The sequence below is a fragment of the Cyrtonyx montezumae genome, unplaced genomic scaffold (genome assembly GCF_038088225.1).
Source record: "Cyrtonyx montezumae isolate F1298 unplaced genomic scaffold, pur_monq_1.0 scaffold_18, whole genome shotgun sequence".
NCBI lineage: Eukaryota > Metazoa > Chordata > Aves > Galliformes > Odontophoridae > Cyrtonyx > Cyrtonyx montezumae.
The window spans coordinates 9,699,465-9,727,211 of NW_027071914.1; the positions used below are offsets into that span (position 1 = coordinate 9,699,465).

A 27,747-nucleotide genomic window follows, 5' to 3' on the forward strand; every position below is an offset into this window, starting at 1 on the left:
GCTCGCCTCGGATCCGTCGCCACGCAGGGCAGAAGGGACCCTCCACACATCCCCCCCAAATCCCCTCCACCCCCCCAGCAGGCAGCAGCCCCCGCGGGAGTCGCTTTATTTATTAACATACATCAGCACGCCGCCATTACAGAACTTGTGCTTTCCAAAAAACAGTTATACCGTATGGAGGGGGGGGGGCAAGCGAGGGGTGAAGTGGGGAGAGGGAAAAAATGGGGATGGGGCAAGCCCTGCACCAGGGGGGGCTCCTGGCAAGGAGGGGGAGGGGTCCCACATCCCCGCAGTGCTTTGGAGTGGGGGCACCGCCGGCCACAGCCTTGCCTCGGTGGGGTCACTTTATTGCCATATTCATTTATTATTATTATTATTATTCCTTTTTTTTTTTTTTTAAACTCGTGCAAAGTACTGGGGAGGGAGGGGCGAGGTGGGGGGGAGCAAAAAGAGAACGGGGCCCCCATCCCACAGCTGGGCACCACGGGGGTCTCATGTATCCCCCCCCAAGATGGGGAGCTGGGGTAGGGAGGGGCCTACGAGGGGATCATAGGGCAACTGGGGGGGTGGGGAGGGAAGGGCTGACACGTCTCCTACCGACAACTTATAAAAGAGAAAGAGACGGGGGGGGCTGTAAAAGGCACCCCGGGGTGCTGCGGGGCGGCCCCCCCGGCTCCCATCCCACGGGGCCCCGAGTGGGGAGGGGTCCCCGTCCACGGCCACTCGCACCCCGCGCCGGCGGGGCCTCCGGGCTGCGACGGGGCTACAGGCCACCCCCGAAGCTCTCCTCCTCCTCGGGCAGCGGGTCCGCGTCCCAGCACGTGATGTCAATCTCTGTGGGGATGGGGTTTAGGGGCGCCCCAAAGAGGGGACCCCCCCCTAATTCCTGCTGTCTGCACTCACCTGGCGGCTTGTTGTAGAAGATAGGCTGCGGGGCTTTGGCCGACGGCTCCTCGGGAGGGGGGGCCTCCTCCTCCTGGGACTGGCTGAAGTAGCCCTCGCTGGCCTGCTGGGTGGGGGAGCTGCCATTTCCAGGCCCCCTACCCCCTCCCCCCCATGCCCTCTCCCCAGCCCCACTGTGCAGTGACCCCGCAGCCCTCCCCATGCTCACCTGCTCGCTGCGGCCCACAGTGCCATCCTTGGGACCCATCTCCCCGTTGGTGATGGGGGGCACCTCGTGGCCCTCCTGGTAGCCCTCCTGGTAGTCCAGTGCTGTGGGATGGGGCCCGCCCGCCGTGGCCACCTCCTCCTCCTCTTCTTCCACTTCCTCTTGCTGCTCCGCATCGCAGAAGGTGGCGGGAGGCTCAGGCAGCTCATCCAAGCCCAGCAGTGTGCCCTCCTCGGGGGGTACGGGTGGTCCTGCAGGGGTGTCGGGCAGGGGCCAGGTGCTGCTGGCAGTGGGGGCCGTGTCATCGCTCTGCCACAGCTCGATGAGGGGCTCGGCCACACTGGGTGTCTCCATGGGCTGCGATTCAGGCACAGCGGGCACTGGGGACGGCTCAGAGGGCTCCAGGGCCACCAGGTCCCCCAGCAGGTCAGCCCCCGCTGTCCATGCCGGCCTGGGGTCGGGGTCGGGCTCGTCCCCTGGCGGCTCTGCGGCTTTGTCCTCGGGCCCAGGGAAGGGCCAGTGCTGCTCGGTCACCGCCGGCTCTGCCACCTGGGTGCTGGGGCTGGGGGAGTCTGCAAGGCGGGGAGAGCAGTCAGAGCCCACCCTGAGGATGGCTGGGGACAGGGTGGTAGATGGGGGGAGCTTTGGGCTGGGAGATGGTGAAGGGTGGGCGGGATGGGTGGGTAGCGATGGCATGCTCCAAAGAGGCAGCAGGACACGGTTGGAGTCAAGAGGAACACTTGTGGAGGCAGAGGGGAGGGCTGGGAGCTGGGGATCAAAGGGAGGTGAAGGGATGGGGGGAGCACTGGGAAGTGCAGAATGGAAGACAGAGATGCACCAGGGGATGCAAAGCAGATGGAGATTGCAGCAGAAGGTGCACCAGGGCAAATGTATTTCCTGGGATGCAGTGGGGATGTGGGGAAGGATGCACTGGGGAATGCGGCACATCCAGCAGGGACGCACTGGGGACATGACAGCCATGGTGGGGATGCACTGGTGTGGCACGGCGCAGACCACGGGGAATGCACCGCAGGAATGCGGCGGATACGTGGGGGGAGTGCACCGCTGGCGGTGGGGATGCAGCAGCAGGGAGCAGCGGATGCGGCGCACGGACGGCGGGAATGCAACAGAGACCCATGAGATGCACCGGGCGATACGGCGAGGATGCACTGAGAGATGCAAAGGGGACCCCGGGGTGCAGCAGCAGAGGGTGCGGGTTTATGGGAGGGGATGCGTTGGGCAGCCCCTCGCCCACCTTTGGGCGTTGCCGGCGTCTCTTCAGCCGGGGCGCGGGCGCGCTGCTCGCCCAGCGGCGTGGAGGCCGGGCTGGACTCGCAGGGGCTGCAGCCCGCTGCCGAAACCTTTCGGTAGTCGGACTGGCTGCCTGCAGACAACGGAGATACGGCTTGGGGGGAAACATCCGCACTGGGGGGATGGACGCCTGAACGGGGAGGGACCAGAGCCCCAGAGCCCCGCGCCACTGCGGCCAGAAGCTGTGAGACGCACGTTGCCACATACCCACCCCCAACGTTGAGTCCCTTCTGTGAGCAGGAGGGAGGCCCCCAAGGGTGCAGCAAGCCCCGTGCCCCTCTGGGCATCGCCATGAGCTGCAGCCCCCAGCCCTGCTGTGGCACATGCCACCCGTACTTTGCCCCACTGAGCCCTGGCTCTGCAGGCACCACACTGTGCCTGCTTTCTCTGGCTGGAGGGGCACAGCACCGTATGCCCCCTTCTGCCTCATAGGCACAGCTCCACACAGTTCTGGACGCAGCCTTGTCCATCCCTCGCTGCCCCACAGGCAGAGCATCACATCCCCAGGCATGGCTCTGCCCTGTCCCCATTTGTCTCCTGACGCATCATGGGGCACTGGAGGTGCCCCTTGGCCCCCTGTGCTTGGCCGTCGGTCCCACAGCTCTGTCCTTGCACCCGGGCCCTGTGAGCAGCAGGGCTGGGGAGGGGTGCAGGGCCCAAGGGGCTGTGCCCAGGGGCTCCCAGCTACCTACATGGGAAGAAAGAGGAGAGATTTGGGGTGCGGTGGCAGGTGATATAGGGGAAGGGGGTCCGCGGGGGGGAGGAGGAGGAGGAAGAAGAAGAAGGCGGCCCACTGTCAGCTGTCTTTATGAAAGGACAGTGCAGACGACCTGCATAGAGAAAGACAGACAGACGGACGGAGAGAGAGAGAGCAAAGAGATGGGTCAGTCCCTGCTCAGAGCGGCCGTGGTGGGGCCGGGACACCGAGGCACCGGGATGGGGAGGACAGCAGGGAGGCAGCACTGACAGCGGGACGGCAGGACAGCAGGACGGCAGGACAGAAGGACGGCGGGATGGGAAGCAGCACCAAGGCCGGGTGTGCAAAGGGGCCGGGACACAGCCTCGGAGCCATCTGTCTGCTCAGGCACAGCACATCCCTACAGCAGGAACCCACAACACAGCCCACAGCAAAATGCACAGTGCTGCCCCAAGGCACAGCCTCACAGTGTTGCTCAAAGACACAACCCCACAGCACAGCCCCACAGTGAGAACACTCAGCACAGCCCCCCCCTCAGCACAGCCCCCTGGCACAGCACACAGAGTGACCCACAGCACAGCCCCACAGCATGTCCACACGGCGGAGGCACCCACCAGAGCAGCCAGCCCCCAGAGCTGCAAGCAGAGCCCCAGGGCTGCACCCTGCACTGTGGGGCAGCCCAGCACCCCATGCCAGCCACCTCGCCCTATAGCCAGCTCTCTGCAGAGGGTCCTGCTGCAGGGGCCAGCAGACACCACCAGACACAGAATGGGCATCCTACCCTGCTGTGTACACTCACCCTGGTACTGGGGACCCTCAAGCAAGTACACTGTGGGGTACACAATGTGCCCCACATGCATCCAGACAGGGCAATGCCACGTGCCCCACATCAGCCCCGCTGCTGCAGCACAGCCCCAGCCCCACCTCTGCCCATTTCAGCTGTCAAAGCTTTCTTCCCAAGCCAGCGCTCAGTCCCAAAATGCCACCACAGCCGGACAGTGCTGCCAGCACGTGGGTGGGCAGAGGACACCCAGCCACAGGAGGTTTGAGCCCCCCCACTGCAGGACCCCCTCTCTGCAGCCACAGCCCTGTCCCAGCAGTAGCAGGCCTACCCGAAGAGCTGTGGCAATGGTGGTGCCAAGCAGAATGACTGCAGTCTTCCCAGTACCCAGAACCACAGCAAAAGTGGCAGCAGAGGACACCCACCCCTCCGAGGGTGAGCTGCGAGTGCCCCGGCAGCACTGCACTCACCTGCACTGCATCCCCTGTGCCCCTCAGCCCCTCACCTGTCCTGTGGCTGCCCGGTGAGACGGCGTCACTGCTGCCCGATGCCACCCGCTCCTGCTGCTTGAAGAACTCCCGGGGGTTGTCGGGTCGCTGGGCAATGATGGCAGCGGCCTCCTGCAGGAGGGGGAGCAAGGCTGGGACCCCCAGCCCAGGCAGTAGGGTGCCGCCCCACGCCGGGTCCCAAACAGCTCCGGGTGCTGAGCTCACCTCCACCTCTGACTCCGATTTCCGGAGCTGCTGCCTGTCGTCCTCCTCTTGCTGCTCCCCCTGTGAAGACACGGCACCGTCACCCCTGACACCACCATCCCCAGCACAACCACCCGTTCCCAGCTCCACGTGGTACTTACAAAGATGGACTGCTCCTTCAGGCGCTGCCGGGCCTCCTCCGCCTCCATGCTCTGCTGCTTCCTCCTGCAACGGGGCCAGGAGCGGGGCTGAGCACGGCTCCCCCCACCCCGCAGAATCCCGACACCCCACACCCCAGCTCGCCCCGTGCCTGTGCTCCTCGATCTGCTCCTCGCGCTCCCGGTAGCGCCGCTCGCGCTCCTCCTGCTCCAGCCGCTCCTGCTCCATGCGCTCCTGCTCAAACCGCAGCCGCGCATCCAGCGCCTTTTTCCTCTCCTCCTCCTTACGCAACTCCTCCTCTTTCTGTAGGGTCAGGACACGGGGCCATCAGCCCATTCCTGGGGATAACCCCATGCCCTCTGCCCATCCCTCGCTGTCCCACCTTGGCTTGTTCCCAGAACTGCTCCCGGTTGAGCCGCTTCATCTCCACGGTGGCGTCCGTTTTCTGGTAGGTCGTGCCCTGGGACGGAGCAGAGTCAGGGGGTGGCAGGGACAGGGCTGGGGGCAGTGCAGGGGATGCCCTGGCCGTGGGGATGCGGCCATGGGGACGTTACCACGGGCTCGGCATTCTCGTCCTCGCGCAGCCGCAGGCGGTGCAGCACAGGGCTGGAGACGCGTGCCAGCCCGTTGGAGAGCCGCTGCCCAATGGCTCCCGGGTCAATGTCCTCCACGCTGCTGGCGTTGACGATAACATCCACACCCTGGGGAGGGGGCAAAAGCCATCAGAGACCCCCTCCCAGTGGGTCCAGTCCCCATCCCCGGCATCACCCACCTGGAAGAACTCTGCGATCTTGGCCACGTGGCTGGCACAGGCACACTTGCGAGCGTCGGGCACGTCCTCACCCACCTACATCAGCCGGGGAGAGCTGAGCCAGGGGGGGTCTGTGTGCCCCCACCACCCCGCTGACAACCTGCAGCCCCCCGAGGCCAATCTTTCGTGCCTCTCTGCAATGGCCCTGGCACAGGACCCCCAGCTCAGCGGGAGGTGTCCCCATGCTGCCCCACTCACCCAGTTGACGAGGACATATTTGGGGAGCACGGCCTGGGGCTCCTTGACGCTGCAGAAGCCGTACATCACCTTCTGGATCTCAAAGTGGCCAGAGAGCTCCAGCAGACCACCTCCTGGCACAGTGCACAGCACCCTCAGCACAAGGCAGCTCCGCACCAGGAGCCCTGGCCAGGATGGAGGCTGGATGACAAGACCTTACCTCCTGATGCTGCCAGCTTCAGGTCATCAGAGCCATCCTCATATGTGTAGAGTGCCCTGGGGGGTAGAAGAGGTGAGAATGACCCTACCCAGCACAAGGCAGCCTCCCCACCTCCCCTTCTGCTAGTGACACTGAGACGAGGGGAGGGATGGGTCTGGGGACCCGCGGTCCCTTAAATCTGCCGTCACACAAAGGGTCCAGCACAGACTCCATAGCACAGGGGAACTTCCACACACAGAATGTGGGGCAGGGCCCTCCTCCCTACCCCACTGCTCACAGCTATAGAGTGAGGTCCCAAAGACAGGGACAGAGGGGTTACTTGGGCACAGGGACCGGCTGGGTGTTGCCACACTCATCCCACATGATGCAGTGCTCTCAGCTGCCCACGCACCCATCCCTGCCCCACAATCCCATGGGGTCAGCTGGCTCTGGGGACTGCATGGGGCCGCTCACGTTCCTGGCTGCGTGAGCCTCTGGCCCGCCAGGCACCAGGCCGGGGGAGGACGCCGGAGCTCCAGCGGCAGCAAATCAATGTGCTGCCGGGGTGTGCTGGGGCCGTCATGGAGACTGTTCCTTGGAAACCATTCCCCGTGGCTGGGAAAACCCCCTCGCACCCCCGCTGTGCCCCAATGAGCCCACCCGGTGCTCCACAGGACCCCCTGCACGTCCCCAAGTGTGGGTAGGCGGTAATGTGGGGGAAGAACGCCATGCCCTGAATCGGTCCAGGGCGGGTGGGCGAGGGGATGGCTGTTGCTAGGCAACCAGCATCCTCCATCGCCATGGCAACCCCCCATCCCAGCTGGGATGCAGCTCGCCCCGATGATGAGGTGATTAGTGGAGGGGAGCGGGGGAGGCAGGCAGGCAGCAGGGACCTGGCGGGCACCCAAACCCACCATCGTCACGCGCTGCGCCCGGGGAGCCGGGGCCAACCGTGCCGGACTCCCTCCCCAGCCCCTCCCCCCCAACAGAATAATCCATTCACCAGGTGGGCGGGCAGCTCTGCCGACCATGGAGTGCCAAAATCCCTGTGGTGCTGGGGAGGGAGGAGCCCACCCGAGTTGGTGGCTTCCAGGAAGGGGATGGGGAGCGGGGATGGGAAGTGGAAATGGTGAGGGAAAGCAGGAATGGGAGCAGGAATGGGAAGCGGGTGCCCCCCCATGGGCAGAGCCCCGCACCGAAGCCACACAGCTCCATTCTGGGCCTTGACTGCCTCCTTCCAGCTGAGAAACGATGGGAATTTAGGGCCTTGCCTAACAAAGAGGGAGAAACAAGGCTCCCTCCGCCCTGCAGCACCCATAACCCCCTATCTCCCCCCAGCCCTGCAGTGAGCCACAGATAATTGCACCAACAAGATTGACTTTAATCCGCACATCCAAATCCCGCTAATCGTCCGCCTGAGCTGGCGCAGCTCCTGGGCTGGAGGAGCAGGGTGGCTGCACGGCCCCAGAAAAGGTAGCAGCTCCAGCCCCGGCCCTGCTCTATTCCCCCACGGAAGGGGCTGCAATGTGGGGGGCTTCAGGCAGGACCGGGGGGTTCATAAGGCAGAGCGAATAGGATGTAAAAGTAGGGCGCAGCCAAAGCATCACAGCCAGGGCACCCGCTGCCTGCTACACACCCCCAGCCTCCCCCCATGCAGGGCAGCACTGTGAGCACAGCACTGCTGCCAGCACCCAGAGATGCCTGAGGCTCATTGCCCTCAGAACAGCCCTGTCCTTGCACCAGGAAGGACATTTCCAGTGCTCCCGGCCCCCACACAGAGCCCAGAGCATCACCATGGGCAGGGGCCAACAGCACCACGACCCCAACGCCCTCCACGTTTCTATCCTCCCACAAAGCTGCCCCAGCACCTGAGCTTTGAGATCACCCATGGGTGACACAGGGACAGGCAGGGAGCAGGGATGCTTGTGGACGGAGTCTCACCATCACGGCCCCTCTGCAGCCCCCATTGCTCTGTGCCAGACCACAGCGGCACTCCCGCAGCCGTCTGCCCCCCATGCGGGGTCGGGAATTGGGGGTGCCCCGTTCTGCCTGCCCCAACCCGGGCACACGTGTTTCCAATGTGGCTGCGAGCTCCAGGGAGTCGGCGTGCTCAGAAAGCAGCACCAAATTCCTTTCCTATCGAGTAATGGGCCCCAGCAGCCTCCGCGAAGCCAGGGAGGGGGAGGGGAGCCTCGGACCCTCCAGGACTGGGCTGGGGCGGGGGAAATCCCAGACTAAACATCCCGTGGCCACGGGGATCCCGGCATCCTCCAAGCTAGCCTGGAACTGCACTCAGCACGGTGCCCTCGCAGCCCCGGCTCACTCTGCCCAGTGCCAACATTTTGGGACGGTCTCACCAGCCATGATGGGTGTACAGTCCCCCAGCACCACTCCCCATCCCACACCAAGGGTGGGCACCAGGCCCTGCAGTGGGGATGCTGCTCCTGCTGGCACCGGGCACCACGGATGATGGTGGGCTGGAGGGGATGGGGAGCATGGGGCAAAGCTCAGCCACAATGAAGGAGCTGTGGGGTTCGGTTCTGGAAGAGGGGTGGCCCGCTCCCAGCGCTCGCCTTCCCGGGAACCGATTCTGCTGCTCTCAGCAGCTTTGGCAGGGAGAGATCCTTTGCAGCGGATGCTGGGAAGCCAGATGTACCCGGGGCTGACAGCTGCCTCCTGGCCGCCGACGTGCACCGTGCTCACCCACTGTGCTGCCAGCAGGGCCGCAGAGACCCAGAGAGCGGGGCCGGCGGGGAGGAGGCATTGCTCAGGCCCACCCCAATGGACACCCTACAGGAGAACAGCATACAGCCTGGCAGGAGCACAGCACACATGGCACGCACCAGTCCCAGCACCCAGGGGTGCCCACAGCACCCCCATGCGAGCACCCAGGGGACAAGGACAGGGGGTCCCTGAGGGCAGCTGAGTGCTGGGGGGTGGCAGCAGTGGGGCTGCGGTGGGATTTGCTCCCGTAGCAAAGCTGCATTGTGGCCCAGAGCCACCGGGCCCACAGTGCAGGGTGCCAGAGTGACCGGGGAGCAGGTGGAGCACCCCAGGGTGCCCCCATCCCCTGCATCCGCCCACTGCATCCCGGCCCCAGGGCACCCCACACGGCCTTCCCGGGGACCAGGCACCCGGAGCTCCCCCCGGGGCTGCAGGAACCGGGAGCAGCGGAGCCCCAGCTCCCTCACAGCTGCGGGCCTGGCTCCGCCGGGACCGGCCTGAGGGTACCCCGTCCTCTCCAACCCGCCACCGGTTCCAGACAATGGCAAAACTCCGCCGCATCCCGTTACCGGGCCCGGCACCGAGGTTCCCCCGGGCCCTCCCCACCCGCCGTTCCCCACGCGCGGTGCCCTCGGGAGAAGGGAGATCGGGGGTTCGGAGCGGGGCTCCCGGCGCCCGCACGTGCCCGCCCGGCGCAGACAAAGCGGGGCCGCGCCCCGGCCCGGTGCGGTTTGGTGCGGTGGGCAGGTGCGGGCACCGGGGGCGGCGGGCCGGGCACACCCCCTCCGCCGTCCCGCCGGCCCCGCCCGCCTTTGTGTGCCGGGGCTCCGGGCCCGGTGCAGGTGGCGGGGGGCGGCGGGGCGGCGCGGGGGACGCGACGCGGGGCGCGGTCCCGGTGGCGGCGGCGCGCTCGGTGCACCGGGCGGCTCCGCGCACAAAGGGCCCCGGGCGGCGGGGACAAAGGGGCGGCGGCGGCGGGCGCGCTCACCAGTCGGTGGGGCTGTCCTCGCCGATCACGTCCTGGTAGGAGGCGAGCAGCTCCAGGCGGTGCGCCGCGAAGCCGACGCCAGCCATGGCGGGGCCGGGATGCTGCCGGGGGACCGGAGGGACCGGCCGCCTGCCCGCCTCCGAGACACTGCCGCAGCGGCCGGGCGGAGGGGCGAGCGGCGGGGAGGCTCCGCCCGCCGCCGCGCCCGGTCCTAGCGCCGCGAACGGCGGCCCCCCCTCCGCCCCGGCCCCCGCCCCGGCCCCCGCCCCCGCCGCTCCCCCGGGGCGACCCCCGGGGTACCCCCACCGGCACCCGCCGCGGGGCAGAGCTCCTGGAGCGGTGTGCTGAGCTCGACCCGAGCAGCTGCTCCGCACCCGCTGCCCCAAATCCCGGCTGCGCTCCTCCTGGGCACCCCGAATTCCGGGGATGCTCCCTCGGACCCGTTCTGCCCCGGGAGCCCCGTGACCTCAGCTTCCCCCAGCGCGGGCACCCATAGTCCGGAGCTTTCACCTCCGAAGTCCCCGCACTGCCGTCTCTGCCCCGCACCCCCATTGTGCCCGCACAGTTCCAGGCCCGGCCTTTGTGGGGTTGCTAATGAGATGGACCTCTCCATCCCCGATGCTGCCAGATCCCAGCCCACCCTGGGGCCCTCCAGCCCTTGACGCGGACTCCACAGCCCCGAGGTCGCGCCTCTGCGTGAACCCAAAAAGTTCCTTCCAAGCTGACCCCATCTGCGGTTCTGGGGTGCAGCCGTCTCCGTTTGCTCCCACACGGGTCAGCATCCTCCCGAGTGGGCCAGACACGGCGTCACCCTGTCCATCCCACGTCCCCACCGCAGGCGGGAGCCGGGCCCACAGCATTGTCACGGCAGGAAACCACGGAGTCACGATCCCTGCAGGTCAGGGCACCGTGCCGGCGGGAGCAGCCCGCGCCGGAGCCCCTGGGCGCAGCGGGACGCAGCTCCGCTCCGCTCCCTGCCCACGCCCTGCTCGCAGCACTTCCCGAGCCGGAGCCGCCCTGCGAGGCTCCGAGCGAAGGACGGCAGCTGTCGAGCAGCTGCCGGTGGGGGCCGGGGCCGCCCCGCGAGCGGCTCAGCTGCCCCCGGAGGTTGGGGGGAGCGGTGCGGGGACCCGCGGGGCTTTGTTCTCGGAGCGGCGCGGCCCCTCCCCGGGCTCCACCTCCGCAGCCCACCCGCGACCCTCCTTCCTGTGCGCGGGGCGGGCGGGGGCCGCTCGCAGAGGCCGTTCTGGAGGGAGCAGGGGGCGGCGGAAGGGCAGAGCCGCCGCCGGGAGAGGGGAGGCTTTGCTCCGTCACCTGCAGAAAGGGCGAGCCGGGGGTTCAGCTCCCGCCGCCAGGTCCTGCCCCCGGCACGGCGTTCCAGCGGATGAGCCGGGCGATTTTCCTTACTGTTGCTCATCGCGTTGAGGGCTGCGATCGTTCCTGGCCGCCGCTACAGCTGTCAGATGGGAGCGGCCGTCCCCACCTCCGCTGCCCCCGAGCTCGGTCCAGGCGGCGGTGCCTCGGCCCCGGTCCTTCGGGACTCAGCACGGGCGGATGCTCGGCTGCGCTGTGCCGAAGCACGGCCAGAACCGCTGTGCTCGGGCTGCTCGTGCCGGTGAGCTGTCCCCCGCGTGGGTACTGGGGCACAGCGGGGACACGGGGACGATGCTGGGTAAGTGTGGATGGCCTTTTAGGGTCAGAGCTCAGCACCATCTCCTGCTGAGCGCTGTTGTTGCTCTGTCCTCTGCGTTAATTACTGCCTTGCTGCTCTCTGCTTGCTAAAACCAGGTGAGGGCAAGCCGGGGGCAGGGGCTCCTCCCGGGGCAAAGGAGAAAGCTCAGGAAACAAAGCTTTCCCTACTAGCTCGGTGGAGCTGAGGCAGGCAGCAGGGCAGGGCTCCCTGCTGGGAGCTCCAGCAGGCAGGAGCGGGGCCACGCGTGACCTTCCTGGTCCCCACCACACCAAGCTCGGTGAAACCAGTCCCCACACAGCGGGCACTCGCAAAGATGTGTTTATTCAAGGCACTAAAAGCACCGTGGCTACATCAGACGCAGCCCGACCAGAGAGTGGGGGTTTGGGAGAGGCATTTACAGTGCTGGGACGGCGGTGGCACACGCACTTTGGTAGGAAGCAGTTTTCAAGCCTGATGGGAACCCATTAGCCAGAGGCTGGTGTGCACTCTCAGCCCACAGCCGGGGCAGGCACGGCACACAGTCCTGCTCCATGGCACAGGGGTGCTGCCACTAGACAGCCCCATGGCCCCCCCAGCTCCGTGGCATGCAGCCATGTGGGGGTGGGTAGGAAACCATGGCTGCTGGGCTGTGGGGTCACTGCGGGCAGAGGGAGAAGGGCCAGTGCTCAATCCCATGTGCTGAGCATGAAGCTGGGGAGGCGAGGGAAGAGCCTGGCAGGAACTGGAGGCTGGGAGCATCCCTGCCCTGGTGCTGAGTGCCAAGGCAGCCGGGCCCCATCAAAGCAAAAGAGCAGCCCTGGTGCAGCCAGACCCTCCCCAGCTCCGACCTCAGCATGACTGCAGCTGCTGTACTGAGCAAACTGGGGGCAAGAGAGCTCTGTGGCATCCCCTTCCCCAGACTCCTATGTCAGCTAAGGGAGCACAGAAGAACCCAGCCAGCTGGAAGGGGCCAGTGCTGTTTCTGCTGGGGCCCAGACAGGAGCTGCCAGGAAAGAGGCAGGAGCAAGGGGAAGGGGTGAAGTTGCAGCCTGGCTCCCTGGGGCAGGGGAAGGGGTGGGAAAGGAGCATGCAGGGCCAGGGGCATGCATGGGCACAGCTGAACTCTTGCCCCTCACACATGGGAGAAAGCGTGGCTCTTGCACAGCGGCTTGTCTTTCTTGGAGTAGAATGTCTTCCCTTCCAGATTGGTCTGGCAGATCTGGGGAGGAGAGTGCAGGCAGTCATGAGGGCTGAGCCAGCCCCAGCATCCCCTCCCATGCTGAGCCCCAGCAACCCTTCCTGCAGCCCAGCACAGATGTCAGGGAGCAGCTGGCTCAGAGCCGCCAGGACAGAGCCAGGTGGGGAAAACCCAATGGCAGCATGTTCCCTGTGTGAGACACAGCTCACAGCAGGGGGAAGCAGGCAGGCACATGGCTCACCGCACAGACGAAGCAAGTATCATGCCAGCTGAAGCCCAGTGCCTCCAGGAACCGGTCCCCAGCATCAATCTTGAAGTCACAACCACGGCACTTGGTGCCAAACATCTTCTCGTAGTCTGTGAGCAGAAGCAGAGCACAGGTCAGTGGTTCCTCTAAGACCACAACCCCTGCAGCAGAGCCCAGGGACAACTTGCTTCCAACTTTGGAGAGGGGCAGCACTTGAAGCACAAGAAGGTACTTGGGGAAGGGTGGCCCTTGCCACCACTGGGCCTCAGGGAAGAGGTGGATCTCCCCACCCGGGATGCAGCACTCACATTTGATGTTCATCACTGTGGCAACACGCCAGCAATGGCACCACCCAGCACCAGGGAGGATGGGGACAGAGGGTTCGGGGGGGGGCCCTCCCTTCCCTGCATCCTGGGGAGAGCTCCACAGCACTTCCCTCCTCGGTCCTGCTGGGCAGGTGCTGAGCCCCACCAGTGGGCAGTACCCCCGGGCTGTGTGGGGTGATGTGGGCTCCTCCCTGGTCCTACCTCTCTCACAGTAGGGCTGTCCCTCCTCCATGTAGAAGGCACGGTTGCGGATGGGAGTTTTGCAGGCTGCGCAGGTGAAGCACTGCACATGCCAGGTCATCTTCAGCGCATGCATGACCTCCTGGAAGAGAACTGCTGTCAGGCAGGAGGGAGCACCCCACACCACCAGGAAACCCAGCCAAGGGCTGAAAGAGACAGGGGATCCCTGGGGCAGGATGGGAAGGGACAGAGCTGGGGACACAGGGGTAAGCAGGGCGCAGGGATGGGGAAGTGCAGGGCAGACTGAGGGACACTCACCCCAGTGATCTTCTTCTTGCACTTAGCACAGCTGGGCGCATAGCGCATGTCGTAGCACTTGGGGCAGAACACGGAGCCCTTTTCCTCAAAGAAACCGCCCTCATCCAGCACCTTCCTGCACTGGCAGCAGGTAAACTCCTCGGGATGGTAATAATGTCCCAGTGCCACCAGGTAGCGTCCCCTGCAGTGGGACACAGCCACATCAGCCACAGCGGGGCCTGGCAGTGCCCAGGATGGTGGCGGGGCAGCAGAGGCCGGGGCTCACCTGATGATCTTGTTGCACTTGTAGCAGAGGGGTGTGCGGCCGGGGCCCTCGGGTGCCTGCTGTGCTGCCTGCACGATGGAGCTGCGGTTCTGCATGGGAGTCGGCGTGGCTGGCTGGCTGTGCTTGCTCAGCACCGTGCTCGTCTTGTCTGGGGCGTAGCGCTCAGCAAATGAGGGATCCACAGCCCAGGGCGGGCGGCTGGTAGGGCCAGGGGTGGCAGCGGGGGTCCTGGGGGCTGAACACAAACAGAAGCCTCCTGGAGGATGCTCCCAAGCCCTTTGCACTCACTGGTAGGCAAGATGCATCCACCAATACCAGTCCTAACCATGTCCCCACTCCTTTTGTCCCAAACTCAAAGAAAACATTCTTCTCACCCAATCCTGGTTCTGTCTTCATTGCTGCTCCCGGGGATGGGTCCGGCACAGAGACCTGGCTACAGAACAACCAGTTAATCCTGCTGGCCACGCTTACTCCCAGGGCCCAGGCTGGCTTCTGCATGCATCAGGGACCCCACTCTGCAGCCAAGAGCTGGCCAAGCACCCATTCCCAGCCAGTAGCTAGTTTGGTGCTGGGCATGGAGCCAAGTGCCCTCAGCCCCACAGCACCCCCAGATCCCACCCAGCAGGGTGGGAGCACAGGACCGCCATGCCCCAGTGCTGAGGTGCTGCGGGCTGGTCAAGGACGTGGGGGATCACACACACTGCTGCCTGCTCCAGTGTGACAGTGTCCAGGCACACCTCCACCTCATACACAGTGTCTGGTGTGGGGAGCACTGAGCCAGCTCCAGCAGAGCCAGGAAGGGCAGGGATGGGTGGGTTCCAGAGGGGGTAAAGTCTGTATACCCCCAGCACACTGCCAGCACTAGGCTTGTGAGAAGCCAGGGCAAGCAGGACCCAGAGGAGCAAGGACAGTGTCAGGTGGAGAGCCAGTACTTTTGTGCCTCTTGAGGGCAAGGACAAGAAGGAGATAGCTATAAAAATGTAAGTGTTTAATTGCAACAAAGCAAACCAGGCAGATCTGGAACTGAGTGGTCACGGCGCCAAGGCAAGAGGGATGGTGGAAAGGCAAAGCTGTGCCACAGCCCTAGCCCGTGTCCTTCCTTGTCTCCATGCAGGGCCTTGAGCCTCATGAGCTCATCCACCTGATCTCCAAAAGATGCACATCACCTCCCAACACCCCCAGCAAGGTCTGCCAGTGCCAGCACACTCCTCCTCACCCCAGCTGCCCGAGAGACCACGGTGCAGCTCAGCCACCCCAGCGCAGTGCCAGCAGTGCCTGCAGGCCTGGACATACAGCCCAGGAATTTGTGCTCGCACCCCCCCCCTTACCTGGGCTTTTTAATAAATACATCATCATCTTCCACTGAGCGCAGCGGGGAGAAAGGAGACAGAGTCAGTCGGCGGCAGCACAGCCCCACACAGCACAAAGGGACGAACACCGGGCACCCCTCCCCACTTCCCCCAAACCAGCACCCCAACATCACCCACACACGGCCAACACACAAACAGGACGGGACCGCCACAGCCACAGCCTGGCATCAACTCAACCCGCAACCACAGCCGGCTCCAGGCAGCCCCACACCCGCAGGGACTTACGGCCATCGGTGCCCGTCAGCCGGGCCAGTTTGCGGAAGGAGCGGGACTGGGAGGTGCCGGTGCGGGGCTGCCAGTCCTCAGCGTCCTCCATCAGCCGCAGCTTGCCCGGGTCACACCCGGGGGTGGGGGGGGGCTCCACGTGCTGCGGGGGCTGCCTGTGAGCGATGGGCAGGAGCTCAGTGGGCACTGACCTGACCCCGGCCCTGCCCTGCCCAGCCAGAACTGCCCGAGGGCTTTGTGTGCGCACACCCCCGCCACAGACTCACCGCGGCTCCTCCGTACCACAGAACGACACGTGGGGGCTTCTGAGGTGTAGAGAAAACGGCGGCACAGGGATAAATCATGGGCACACAGCACCGAGCGCTCCACACGGCTTATTCCCCCCCACAGCGGCGCCAGCAGAATTTGCCCCCTCCAGTTCCCAGCTCCCCTGCAGTCACAGTACCCCAGTATTGCTGCCTCTCATGCTGAGGTCTCAGCACTGCCCACAGCCAGGCTGTGCCAGTGCCACCAGAACCACTGACTTTGTGTTGGGACACCGCGGTGCAGCGCAGCCTCCCCAGTGCCAGCAGTGCCCAGGGTCCTGCGTGGGACATCCGGACTGGGGACAGCCCAGCATCAGGGCACAGCGGCGGGGGACAGCACCAATGTGGTGCCCAGGCAGGACCCTCACAATGAGACGGTCACAGCTGTGGCCCAGTGCTGGCGGTGCCCATCACAGAGGTGAGCGCAGTGTGGGTGCTGCAGCTCCGTAACCGCCTCAGCTCTGGAGAGGGAAAGGACGGAGAGGGACAGAGAGCAGGAGGTGACAGGACAGGACAGCAGAGCACAGCCATTGCCCACCCCTTACCTGGGCTTCCTAACCAGCTCATTCTCACGGTCCTCAACTGAGTGCAGTGGGGAGAAAGGAGGAGACAGTCAGTCGGCAGCAGCACGGCCCCACACACCACAAAGGGACGAACACCGGACACCCCTTCCCGCTTCCCCCATACCCCACGTGCCCACACACAGCCCGCAGCACACTCAGGGCCCCCACAGCCCCACACACGGCCTGCACCAAACACAGGGATAACACGGGGCCACCACGGCACAACCCAGGGCCACCTCGGCCCACAGCCACAGGCGGCTCCGGGGACTTACGGCCATCGGTGCCCGTCAGCCGGGCCAGTTTGCGGAAGGAGCGGGACTGGGAGGTGCCGGTGCGGGGCTGCCAGTCCTCAGCATCCTCAAACAGCCGCAGCTTGCCCGGGTCACACCCAGGAGTGGTTGGGGGCTCCACGTGGGGTGGGGGCTGCCTGTGAGCGACAGGGGCACACAATCAGCTGACAATGACCTGACTCTGGCCCTGCCCAGCTGCCAGTATGGGGCAGCCATGCCCAAGGCCAGGGCCACACAGACCACGGCCGCAGCCCAGCACTCACCACTGCTCCTCTGTACCACAGAACGACCTGCGGGCATCTCTGCAGCAGTGACAAAATGGCGGCACAACGGTGAATCTCTGGCACCTGGCACAGTGTTCCCTAACCCTTATCCCCAAACCCTGGTGATGTCAGCAGCACTCTCAGGCAGCCGCCAAGCTCCAGCACTCAGTAGTCACTGCACCAAGGCACAAGGCTTTGCAGGAGGGGAAGGCAGAAGAGCTGCCCCCAGCAGGAGCACTCAGATGCTGCCCCAGCTCAGCAGGACACAGTTCCCTTCCCAATCTCTACTCCGTTCCTCACACAGCCCGGCTCCACAGAGCAAACAGCAACACACAGCAGCTCTTCCGGGCCCCTGCAACCCATGGGCTTCAGCAACCAATTCCAGCACTGCCCAGCACCTCAAAACACCCACAGCAAGGTCTGCCAGTGCCACCGCACTCCTGCCAGCCCCAAGAGCACAGCTCAACTGCCCCAGCTCAGTGCCAGCAGTGCCCACAACCCTGCCCAGGACATGCAGCCTGGAGCTCATGCTGTGCCTCACGCTCCCTTACCTGGGATTCTTAACAAACACATCTTCCACTGAGCACAGCGGGGAGAAATGAGACAGAGTCAGTCAGCAGCAGCATGGCCCCGCACAGCAAGAAGGAAGGAGGACCTGGCACCCACTCCCTCTCAACCCTAAAACCAGTGCCCCAGGCACCACCATGGCCCAGGAATGGCAAACGCAGGAACAAGATGGGGCTACCATGGCCACTACCTGGTGCCACCACAACCCACAGCCAGGGCCACCTCCAGACACCCGCAGGGACTTACGGCCATCGGTGCCCGTCAGCCGGGCCAGTTTGCGGAAGGAGCGGGACTGGGAGGTGCCGGTGCGGGGCTGCCAGTCCTCAGCGTCCTCCATCAGCCGCAGCTTGCCCGGGTCACACCCGGGGGTGGGGGGGGGCTCCACGTGCTGCGGGGGCTGCCTGTGAGCGACAGGGGCAGGAGCTCAGCCAGCACTGACCTGACCCTGCACTGCCCACCCAACAGCATGGAGCAGCACAACCCAAGGGCCCAGCACTCACCACTGCTCCTCTGTACCACAGAACGACCCGCGGGCATCCCTATGGTGCAAGGAAATGGCGGCACAATGGTAAATTGTTGGCACACAGCGTGAAGCTCTGCAGGGCTGACCCCCAGCTCCATGGGAGCCTGACCCCAGTCAAGATGCTGGCAGCACTTGCCCCACATCAGCCTCCACAAAGCCCCACAGGCTCCCATGCATGTGGCCCCACTGCTGCCCTGGCTTTACCAACGCCAACAAACCCCACCAACTTGTTGTGTCTGGGATACCATGGTGTAGTGCAGCCGCCCTAGTGCCAGCAGTGCCCAAGGATGCCCAGACTGGGGACAGCCCAGCATCAGGGCACAGCAGCAGGGGACAGCACCAATGTGGTGCCCAGGCAGGACCCTCACAATGAGACGGTCACAGCTGTGGCCCAGTGCTGGCGGTGCCCATCACAGAGGTGAGCGCAGTGTGGGTGCTGCAGCTCCGTAACCGCCTCAGCTCTGGAGAGAGGGAAAGGACAGAGAGGGACAGAGAGCAGGAGGTGACAGGACAGGACAGCAGAGCACAGCCACTGCCCACCCCTTACCTGGGCTTCCTAACCAGCTCATCCTCGTGGTCCTCAACTGAGTGCAGCGGAGAGAAAGGAGGGGACAGTCAGTCAGTGGCAGCACAGCCACATTCAGTGCAAAGGGACAAACACTGCCCACCCCTCCCCACTTCCCCCAAACCAGCACCCCGATACCACTCTATGTCCACACACAGCCCACAGTGCACTCAGAGCTTCCACGGACCCACACAGCATGCAGAGATAACACGGGGCCACCACAGCCACAGCCTGGCATCAACTCAACCCGCAACCACAGCCGGCTCCAGGCAGCCCCACACCCGCAGGGACTTACGGCCATCGGTGCCCGTCAGCCGGGCCAGTTTGCGGAAGGAGCGGGACTGGGAGGTGCCGGTGCGGGGCTGCCAGTCCTCAGCGTCCTCCATCAGCCGCAGCTTGCCCGGGTCACACCCGGGGGTGGGGGGGGGCTCCACGTGCTGCGGGGGCTGCCTGTGAGCGATGGGCAGGAGCTCAGTGGGCACCGACGTGACCCCGGCCCTGCACAACGCACACCGACCTCTGCCACAGCCCAGCACTCACCACTGCTCCTCTGTACCACAGAACGACCCACGGGCATCTCTGCATGCAAGAAAATGGCGGCACAACAGTAAATTGCAGGCACGTGGCATTCCTCATCGCTTATGCTCAGTCCCACTGATCTCTGAACCCAGCAAAGATGCCGGCAGCACTTGGTCCATAAAGAGCCACCACAAACCCCATGGGCTGAGCTTCCAGTGCTGCCACACATCTCCCAACACCCACAGCCAGGCTCTGCCAGTGCCACCAGACCCCAGGGATGTGTCACATCTGGGATGCTATGGTGCAGCTCAGCCTCCCCAGCACAGCAGTGCCCCAGATCCTGTTGGGGACAGCCCCACATGAGGGCACACTGCCTGGTAACACAGGCACTGCAGTGCCCAGGGAAGGACCATCACGGTGAGATGGCCACAGCTGTGGTCCAACACAGAGGTGGTGAGCACAGTGCTGCAGCTCTGTAACCGCCTCAGCTCTGGAGAGAAGGAAAGGATGGAGAGGGACAGAGAGCAGGAGGTGACAGGACAGGACAGCAGAGCACAGCCACTGCCCACCCCTTACCTGGGCTTCCTAACCAGCTCGTTCTCGTGATCCTCAACTGAGTGCAGTGGGGAGAAAGGAGGAGACAGTCAGTCGGCAGCCCCACACACCACAAAGGGACGAACACCGGACACGCCTTCCCACCTCCCCCATACCCCATGTGCCCACACACAGCCCGCAGCACACTCAGGGCCCCCACAGCCCCACACACGGCCTGCACCAAACACAGGGACAACATGGGCCACCACGGCACAACCCAGGGCCACCTCGACCCACAGCCACAGGCGGCTCCGGGGACTTACGGCCATCGGTGCCCGTCAGCCGGGCCAGTTTGCGGAAGGAGCGGGACTGGGAGGTGCCGGTGCGGGGCTGCCAGTCCTCAGCATCCTCCATCAGACGCAGCTTGCCTGGGTCACACGCAGGGGTGCCAGGGGGGTGCATGGACTGCCTGTGAGCAGTAGGGTCAGGCACTCAGCCAGAACTGACCTGACTCTGGTCCTGCCCAGCTGCCAGCATGGGGCAGAACCTGCAGCAACCCCTGTAATGGCCCAGCACTCACCACTCCTCCTCTGTACCCCAAAATGACACACGGGGACCCCTGTAGCAGCAAGAAAATGGCGGCACAAGGGTAAATCACCAGCATGCAGCATGGAGCATCCCCCACGGCTCATCTCCAGCCTCACGGTGATGCCAGCAGCACTCGCCCCAGTCGAGCTCCCCACCACAGTCACAGCACCTTGTACCCAAGGTCCAGATAAAGCCCAGTACCTCCCAACAGCAGCAGTCAGGCCATACCAGTGCCAGCGGGCCCCACCAAACCCACTGCATCTGCAGCTCAGCCTCCCCAGTGCCAGCAGTGCTCAGGATCCTGCTGGGGACAGTGGCAGCACAGTGCCTGGCAGGACCCTCATAACAGGATGGTCACAGCTGTGGCACAGTGCTGGCAGTGCCCTTCACAGAGGCGAGAGCAGTGTGGGTGCTGCAGCTCCGTGACCACCTCAGCTCTGGAGAAAGGGAAAAGGACAAAGGCGAGGAGTTGGAAGTGACAGGACAGCAAAGGACAGGAACTGCACTTGCCACCAGCCATGAATGAGAGGTCAACAGCTGGGGGGGCTCAAACCCCAGCCCCGCAGCCCATAGCCAGGAACCATGCTGCACCCTGTGCTGCCCCTTACCTGGGCTTCCTAACCAGCTCATCCTCATGGTCCTCAACTGAGTGAAGCGGGGAGAAAGGAGGAGACAGAGTCAGTCGGCAGCAGACGGTCCCACACACCACCAGGGGATGAACACTGGGCACCCCTCCCCCTGCTTCCCCCAGACCTGCTTCCCCCACCCCGGGCACCACTGTGTCCCTGCACAGCCTATGCCACACACAGGGTCAATGCAGTCAGAGCATCATGTCACCTTGCCCTGCAGCCAGGTTGGCTCCAAGCACCCGCAGGCAGCCCCAGACCCGCAGGGACTTACAGCTGTCTGTGCCCGTCAGTTGGGCCAGTTTGAGGAAGGAGCGGGACTGGGTGCTGGTGTTGCGGGGCTGCCAGTCCTCAGAGTCCTCGATCAGATGCAACTTGCTGGGGTCATATTTGGGGGAACTGGGGTGCTCCTGTGGTTTCCTGCAAGCAACAGGGGCAGGCACTCAGCTGGCACCATCCTGCCCCTGCACAGTGGCACAGGGACTGGCACACACTGCTGCCCCACAGACCCACAGGGATCCCTGCAGCATCCCCCTGGGGCCACCCCACATCTCTTCAAGCTTACAGTAGTGGCATGACAGCACATATTTGACACATCACACAGTGCTCTCCTCCCCACCCCACATCATCAGCAAAGGAAGAGGCCATTAAGGGCGTCTTCTCAGGACAGATTTTGCATCTCTGCAGTTTGAGGCCAGCACTAAAGGCCAGGAGGAAAGAGAATGAGGCAAGGATAAGCCAAGGTCCAAATCACACACATGAGAGCTGCATGGTGCTCAATAATCACCAATGATGCCCATGGCAGAGTGCACAGCACAGCCTTTCTTGTGCTGGAGAGGGACCTGGTTCAAGGACACCCTGACACCCTCGCAGTCAGCAGCACCAGGCAGCACTCACACTTCAGGCTAAGGACAGCTTGCAGCCAGGAGCTGTCAGCTTGGGGACAATCAGTCCCTGGACTAACTCTGCCCCAGGAGGACAGGGCACCAGTGGGTCACTTAACAGGGCAAGAGGCATGCAGGAAGGCTAGAGAGAGCAGGCAAAAGGCTTACTGACTTGTCAAGGCTCTGCACCTGTAGGAGAGAGGGAAAGAGAAAGGGAGAGAAGGAGAAAGAGAAGGAAAGTGAAATTAGACCCACAGAACCCAAGAAGTTTCCAGAGCTCACCTACAGCCTGCACCACTCCCCCTGCCCCTGCGACTCATGGCCATTTCACCCAGGGCTGGGAGCACAACGGGCGGAAGGGGCAGTCACCAACGGACCAGATCATGCCATCCTCATCCCCCACAACAGGCCTGGGTGCAGAGAACAGCCAGGGCCACATCCCCCACTGACCAATTCCAGGATGCTGTGGCCAGGAGCGGCAGCAGGCTGGGCACACAGCAGCAGAGCACACAGTGTGCAGACTGGAACCTCCATATAGGGTTCAGGGCTGGCACAGGCAGCACGGCGCAGGGCTCTGTGGCTTCCCTTTGCCCAGCTCATCCTCGTGAGATGGCCCTGGGCTGGTGTTGCTGATAGCAGCCACAGCCTTCCTGTCCCTTGGTTGCAGGGCTGGCACAGTTAGCAGCCGCTCCAGAAGCTGTGCCACACCCTCCGGGGCTCCCCAAAGGCTGGTGCAGGAGGACACAGCCTCAAGCAAGGAGGAGGCACGTGTGACATGTGACAGTCCTGTTGTCCAGTCTCAGCACCTCAGCACGGACACCACTGCCCACTCCCACCCACAGATGTCTGGCATGCAAGGTGCAGCAGGGCCGGGCAGCGGGCTCCCTGTACTCTTGGGGAGCAGGATGGACAGCAACATACCCATTGTGCTGGGGGGTGCAGGCAGGAGCCAGGGGCACGTACGTCACAGGTTTCGTCACCAGCCCAGGCCGCGGGTTCGGAGGCGAGCCGGCCCCAAAGGGCCGAGCTGTTTTGTTGAGGGCGGTGCTGGGAGCGAAGTTATATTTCGGGGGCTCAGAGCAGGGGAGTGAGTCCTGAGCGAGACAAAACACACAGACACGGGCTCACACGTCAAGCAGCATGCAAGGGGCAGCCCTGGGCCAGGCAGCGCAGCAGGCAGCCAGGTGGGAAAGCTGGATCCATTCTTGCCCGCAGAGCCCCACAGTGACACGTGGACACGGACAGCACGTGGGGCTCTGCCAGCCAGATCCCCTCTCTGCAGGGCATCCAGCCCAGGGACAGCAGGCTGCAAACTCAGCCTGAAGATTAGTAAGTGCCCTGTGGGGGGGCTCTGCATGCACTCACGCTGCCCAAAACCATCCCAAGGCACAAGCAGAAAGCATGCAAGTGGCTTCTGTTCAGGAGCCACTGCCCCAGCCTTGCCTCCCTTCGCTCCAGCAATAGTGAATGGGGGGCCCAAAGGCTGTGCTGCAGCTGCCATACATGCGGGGAGTTTGCCAGCCTTCCAAACACACCCCGGTCCCCAAGAAGCCCTTGGGCCCCAGGAGCAAAGTCCACTCCTCCAGATAAGCTCAGAGACTTTCCCACCCCCAGCCCGGGGCTCAGCAGCTGCCAGAAGTGCTGGAGCAACACCTACCTTCTGTGGCTTCCCCAGGTGGTTCTGGGCTCTGCAAGAGAGGATACAGTGAGGCAGATGCTGCATATGCCCAGCATCCATTCTGGCTGGGATGCTGACACCAAGGAACTGCAGCCAGGCAGCACTACCCCATAGTCAGAGGTGATGGCTTAAAGCTGGGGTTGCTACAGATGGGATGAGCCCCATCCAGCCATGCAGAGCCCTCAGATCCAGCTGGGGCTGTAGGAGCTGCACGATGCTGCCTCACAGCAGCAGGGCTGCCAGGCTCAGGGTGGCCATGGGTACAGGGCCGCAGCTTCACTCCAGCTGCACCAGTACCATAAGCTTTTGGGATCCACACATCCTACCTGCTCAGGGTGAGGCAGAGCCTGTCCCCGCAGGCACGGATCCTGTTCTGGGCCTCGATGTGCGTCATGGCGCTGGTGCTCTCCCCATCAATGTACAGCACCCAGTCGCCCACTCCCACACCAGCCTGGGCGGCTTTCCCACCTGGAGTCAGCTGCAGGACAGACAGAGAGCGTCAGGGAAAGCGGCAGTAAATGGAAAGATGATCTTGTGCCCCTGAGAAACACAGAGAGAGGGCCGCTGGGAACACCCCTTACAGCTCCTAACCCCGTTACAGGACAGCTCCCACAGCACGGTGCCACCGCAGTCTGAACACACTGTGCCTGACGCAGGGACCTGCAGAGCACCCTGTGTTCTCCAGTTTGTTATCCCAGAGAGCCTCTCTCTCCTTATAGCAGCTGAGCCCTGCCCCAGGCACTATGCTGCAGCACAGCGCTGCTAGGAGAGACGTGCCAGCACTCCAGGGACAGTACAAGCACCATCCTTATAGGTGGCCCAGGGACAGCCCAGGTGTGCTGAGGTGATGCCCAGCAGCAGAGGCCGTGCTGGCTCAGCTGCAGCAGGAGGTCACGGAGCCGGCCCCAAGGTCCCGGGGCAGGAAGCGAGCAGGGTGAGTCAGGGCCTGTCATGCAGCCCACAGCTCACCCCACGGGCTGCAAACCACAGGCATGCTCCCAGCCTTCACTAGGGCTGGGGGAGGCCCCTACATCCCCCAGCTGGGTAATGCTCCTGTCCTGCTTCCTTAGCACAGCTCAGCAATAGGGCTGGGATATGCCTGGATCACCCCTGGACGCCCCCCACTTCTGTTGGCAATGAGAAGGGTCCCAGCCCCAGGAGCACTGCACACAGCTCTCAGGTACTGACAGACAGACATACACTCAGACAGACAGACGTGGGCAGGCCGCAGCCATTCCTGCTCCTCCAGCACAGAAGAACTTGAGGCGTTTGGATTCAGACCAAGTATTTCCTCAAGCCCTGTTCGACATGAACATAAAAGGAGCGAGCCAGATTCCCAGCACTGTCAGAGGGCTGGAAAATCCCTGCTGCTGAGCATCATGGCCCTCCTCACCCATGCGCAGAGCCCAGCCCACTCTGAGCACAGCACCAGGTACCCCGGCTCCACTGCCACTCCCAAAGGGACACAGCATCCCTTGCAGTACCCCTGATGCTACCCGGCACAGGAGGATGCTGGAGGCAGTAGGCAGTTCTGGCCAGCTCCCGGCCACTCCTGCAAGCCCCAGCTTGCTGCCCCCGGGGCTGGGAAGCAGAATGGGATCAGAGGCAGCAGTGGGAGCAGGGAGAGGTTTTTGCATGGCTGCCCAGGCGAGGGGGAGCACGGCAGGCTGCGTCACGCTGCCGCACCCAGGCTCGCCAGGAAAGCCCTTCGGCAGGTGCCAGCTCAACGGATCCCAGCTCCAGCCTTCCCATTTCCTGCACCGTGGGCTGAGGCTCCTGCCCGGCCCCACCAGCCACAGTTTCCTTCCTCACCTCCCCGCCCAGCTGTGCCTTTGTCCTCACACCTCAGAGTGCCACCGTGGCCGGACACCTCCATCCAGAGCTCCAAATCTGGCAGCAAAGCGAGTCAGACACAAAGGAGCATCCTCCTTGGCACTGTGCAGCCGCGGTGCTGGGACCCTGCAGAGCCCTGCCCTGCCGGCAGCATCTCCCCAGGCCCTGCAGCGGGGCTGGTCTGTATGCACGTTGTTGCTGCTGCTCCGTGAGGCCCCAGCCCTGGGCCCTCGGAGGCTCCTCCGTCTGATCAGACCCTTTGTTAAGCCCTGGCTTGCAGCCAAGAGAAACATTTTTTAGAGAATAAACTTGCTGAAGCCGTCTCAGTTCTCTGCAAAGATTGGTCGGCCCAGGGCAGCAGCGTGGGTGACTCCGGCCTCGCACAGTGCCCCTGGGGTGGGTGCTGCAGAAACCCGTGACCTGTGATGGGCACACAGTGCAGGGGGCAGGCCCCACCCTGTGCCCAGTGCTGTGCTCAGAGCCACAGCCCTGTGCCAGCTGCCCCAGCGTCAGCAGCACGGCGGTGCAGACACATTCCAAGGCTTATAAGGCAATTCTGCAGCTGGAGCTGCTGTGAGCACCCACAGAGCAGGCCACCCAAGGACGGGGAGCCACACCAACCCCAGAGACAGCCCCAACCTGGGTAAGCATCACACCAGAAGCTCCCACTGGGTGTGCCAGATATAGGCAGCTGGCAGCACATCTCGTGCACGTCCCTGCTCCAGAACCGGGCTGGTTTTATGGATGGGACCTGTCCCAGGACCAGTGGCAGTGCAGTCTCGGGCTGAGTGCCTGCACAAAGCCGGCCCTGAGACGCTGAGCCTGGTATCGCTATGCAGACCAGGCCTTTCCCACAGCTCACACACACACAGAGCTGCCCCCACATAGGAATGGCTCCGGAAGAGGCCCCCCTGCCTCCCACCGCACCATGACACCGCGGAGCCTGCACAGCATTTCACATCACTGCTGCAGTTCCCTGCCCGGAACACCCCCAGCACACACTCCCCCCCGGACAAACCAGAGCTGATAAGGGGCTGGGGTGGCTCTAAAGGGGCTGAGCAGAGCAAGAACCAGTGCTCCAAGGCCCAGCTCACTCTCATCCCCTGTACAGCTCTGCCTCAGCCTTCTGGATGCAGTCGCAGCTTCCCACCCACAGACAGAAGGAGGGTGGACTATACTGGTTCTCAGCATCTCTTACCCTGGAGATGGAGAGTGGCATGCTGAAGTCCTTCCCTCCCTGCAGCCGGAACCCCCAGGGCGCCGGCCCGTTCAGCATCACCTTATAGGACTCCATCTCGCCCATCTCTGCAAAATGGAAGAGGGTGTGATCCTGGTGTTATGCTGCATAGGAACAACAGGGAGAGCGGGCGAGGAGGGGGCCTGCCAGGACTGGGCAGGAGGAAACAGGCCACACTGCCAGCAGGAGCTCCACCCTGACCTTCCCACAGCGTGGTTAGGGACGCACCCCACATCCATCAGCATCTCCTAAGGGGTGTTGGAGCTGAGAGGCCAGAGTGATGCACGGAGAGCGACTCAGCCATCCCAAACCCGGGATGGGCTCTGCCTTACAGCACTGCATTACAGAACCTCAAGCTGCTAGGAGCCGTTCCTAGCCAGAGGGATGGCAGCCACAAGCGTTTTGCCGGGCAAGCAGCACAGCACGCTGCCACCAGAGCTGCCTGGCACAGCAGCTGAGCTGGAGCAGCAGCAGCTGGTTGAGCAGCTGTACCTGGGCGTGAGCCCATCCCCACAGGGCTCTGGGCAGCAGGGATGGATGCCCCGTGCTCACACTGACAGCTGTCAGCCGGCCCAGGCACGGGACTGTACCTCGCCTAAGGGGAACCGCGGGGACCTTCCGAGCCCTACGTGGCGGGCACAGGCCCGGCTCCGTAGCATCTCCCCGCGCCCCGACGGGACAGAGAAGCTGCAAGGCCGGAGCCCGGAGTGCCCCCGCTCCCCCCAGCTCGGCCCGGGCTATATAAGGCGTGTAAGCTGACACCCGCTGCTCCCCTCTCGCTGGGTGCAGGCTGCGTGTCAGACATTCCCCAGCATGGAGCGGCCGCACAGCCCCGACGGGGCTCCCTGCTCCGGGGGCTGCGGCTGCACTGGGCCGGGGGCAGCTGGAGGGTGGAGTGGGTGGGCGAGACAGCATCCCCCCTCCTACGGGGGTCATGCACTCTATCAAAGGATGGGCAGAGACACGTCCCGTGGGGTCACCGCGTCCTGCGGGACACAGCCACGCCCCGACCCCCGCTCCAGCCCTGCTCCACGGGGGGAGTGGGGCACTTACCCCCCCAGCCAGCCCCACCCGCCCTGCACAGCGTCCTTTCCCCTGTCCCAAGCAATCGCCCACCGCCGCCCCCCTCCTCCCCCCCCGTGACCCAGGGCTCAGACCCGGTCCCCGCTCCTCCCCGCACGCCGCGGTCCCGCCCGCACTCACCCACCCGCGGCGGGACGGGGTCGATCGGGTCGCGCCGCAACGGGCGAGCGGAGCAGGCGGCTGCGGGACTCGAACTCGGGCACCGCCCCCTCCCCGACCGGCGCGAGCTTATAGAGGAGCG

General features: G+C 64.3%; 2 protein-coding genes across 17 annotated transcripts; both read right to left on the minus strand.

Annotated features, from left to right (window-relative positions):
- Nucleotides 1-105: 105 nt before the first annotated feature.
- Nucleotides 106-11,525, minus strand: DBN1 (drebrin 1). Of its 3 annotated transcripts, none has more exons than XM_065734596.1 (15): nt 11,508-11,525; nt 5,957-6,012; nt 5,758-5,870; nt 5,521-5,595; nt 5,303-5,449; nt 5,131-5,208; nt 4,900-5,051; nt 4,751-4,814; nt 4,611-4,670; nt 4,403-4,517; nt 3,112-3,249; nt 2,364-2,492; nt 1,112-1,680; nt 904-1,006; nt 106-834 (listed from the first exon to the last, which is right to left on the minus strand). In XM_065734596.1, exons 3-15 carry the CDS (start codon nt 5,821-5,823, stop codon nt 764-766), a joined length of 1,767 nt encoding a protein of 588 aa, XP_065590668.1. In that variant the 5' UTR covers nt 5,824-5,870; nt 5,957-6,012; nt 11,508-11,525; the 3' UTR covers nt 106-763. The 3 variants fall into 3 exon arrangements, with proteins under 3 accessions (XP_065590668.1, XP_065590666.1, XP_065590667.1); XM_065734594.1 differs by lacking the exon at nt 11,508-11,525 and adding an exon at nt 9,648-9,769; XM_065734595.1 differs by lacking the exons at nt 3,112-3,249; nt 11,508-11,525 and adding an exon at nt 9,648-9,769.
- Nucleotides 11,526-11,642: 117 nt separating this feature from the next.
- Nucleotides 11,643-27,710, minus strand: PDLIM7 (PDZ and LIM domain 7). Of its 14 annotated transcripts, none has more exons than XM_065734597.1 (28): nt 27,627-27,710; nt 26,385-26,491; nt 23,680-23,831; nt 23,333-23,363; nt 21,848-21,864; nt 21,066-21,211; nt 20,774-20,810; nt 20,158-20,196; nt 19,901-20,046; nt 19,620-19,656; nt 19,065-19,103; nt 18,820-18,974; nt 18,507-18,543; nt 17,937-17,975; nt 17,683-17,837; nt 17,421-17,448; nt 16,870-16,908; nt 16,589-16,743; nt 16,299-16,335; nt 15,715-15,753; nt 15,449-15,603; nt 15,182-15,215; nt 14,228-14,286; nt 13,854-14,088; nt 13,589-13,769; nt 13,292-13,412; nt 12,759-12,874; nt 11,643-12,538 (listed from the first exon to the last, which is right to left on the minus strand). In XM_065734597.1, exons 2-28 carry the CDS (start codon nt 26,487-26,489, stop codon nt 12,452-12,454), a joined length of 2,421 nt encoding a protein of 806 aa, XP_065590669.1. In that variant the 5' UTR covers nt 26,490-26,491; nt 27,627-27,710; the 3' UTR covers nt 11,643-12,451. The 14 variants fall into 14 exon arrangements, with proteins under 14 accessions (XP_065590669.1, XP_065590670.1, XP_065590673.1 ...); XM_065734598.1 differs by having other exon boundaries at nt 27,631-27,701; XM_065734601.1 differs by lacking the exons at nt 19,620-19,656; nt 19,901-20,046; nt 20,158-20,196.
- Between the last annotated feature and the right edge of the window lie 37 nt (nt 27,711-27,747).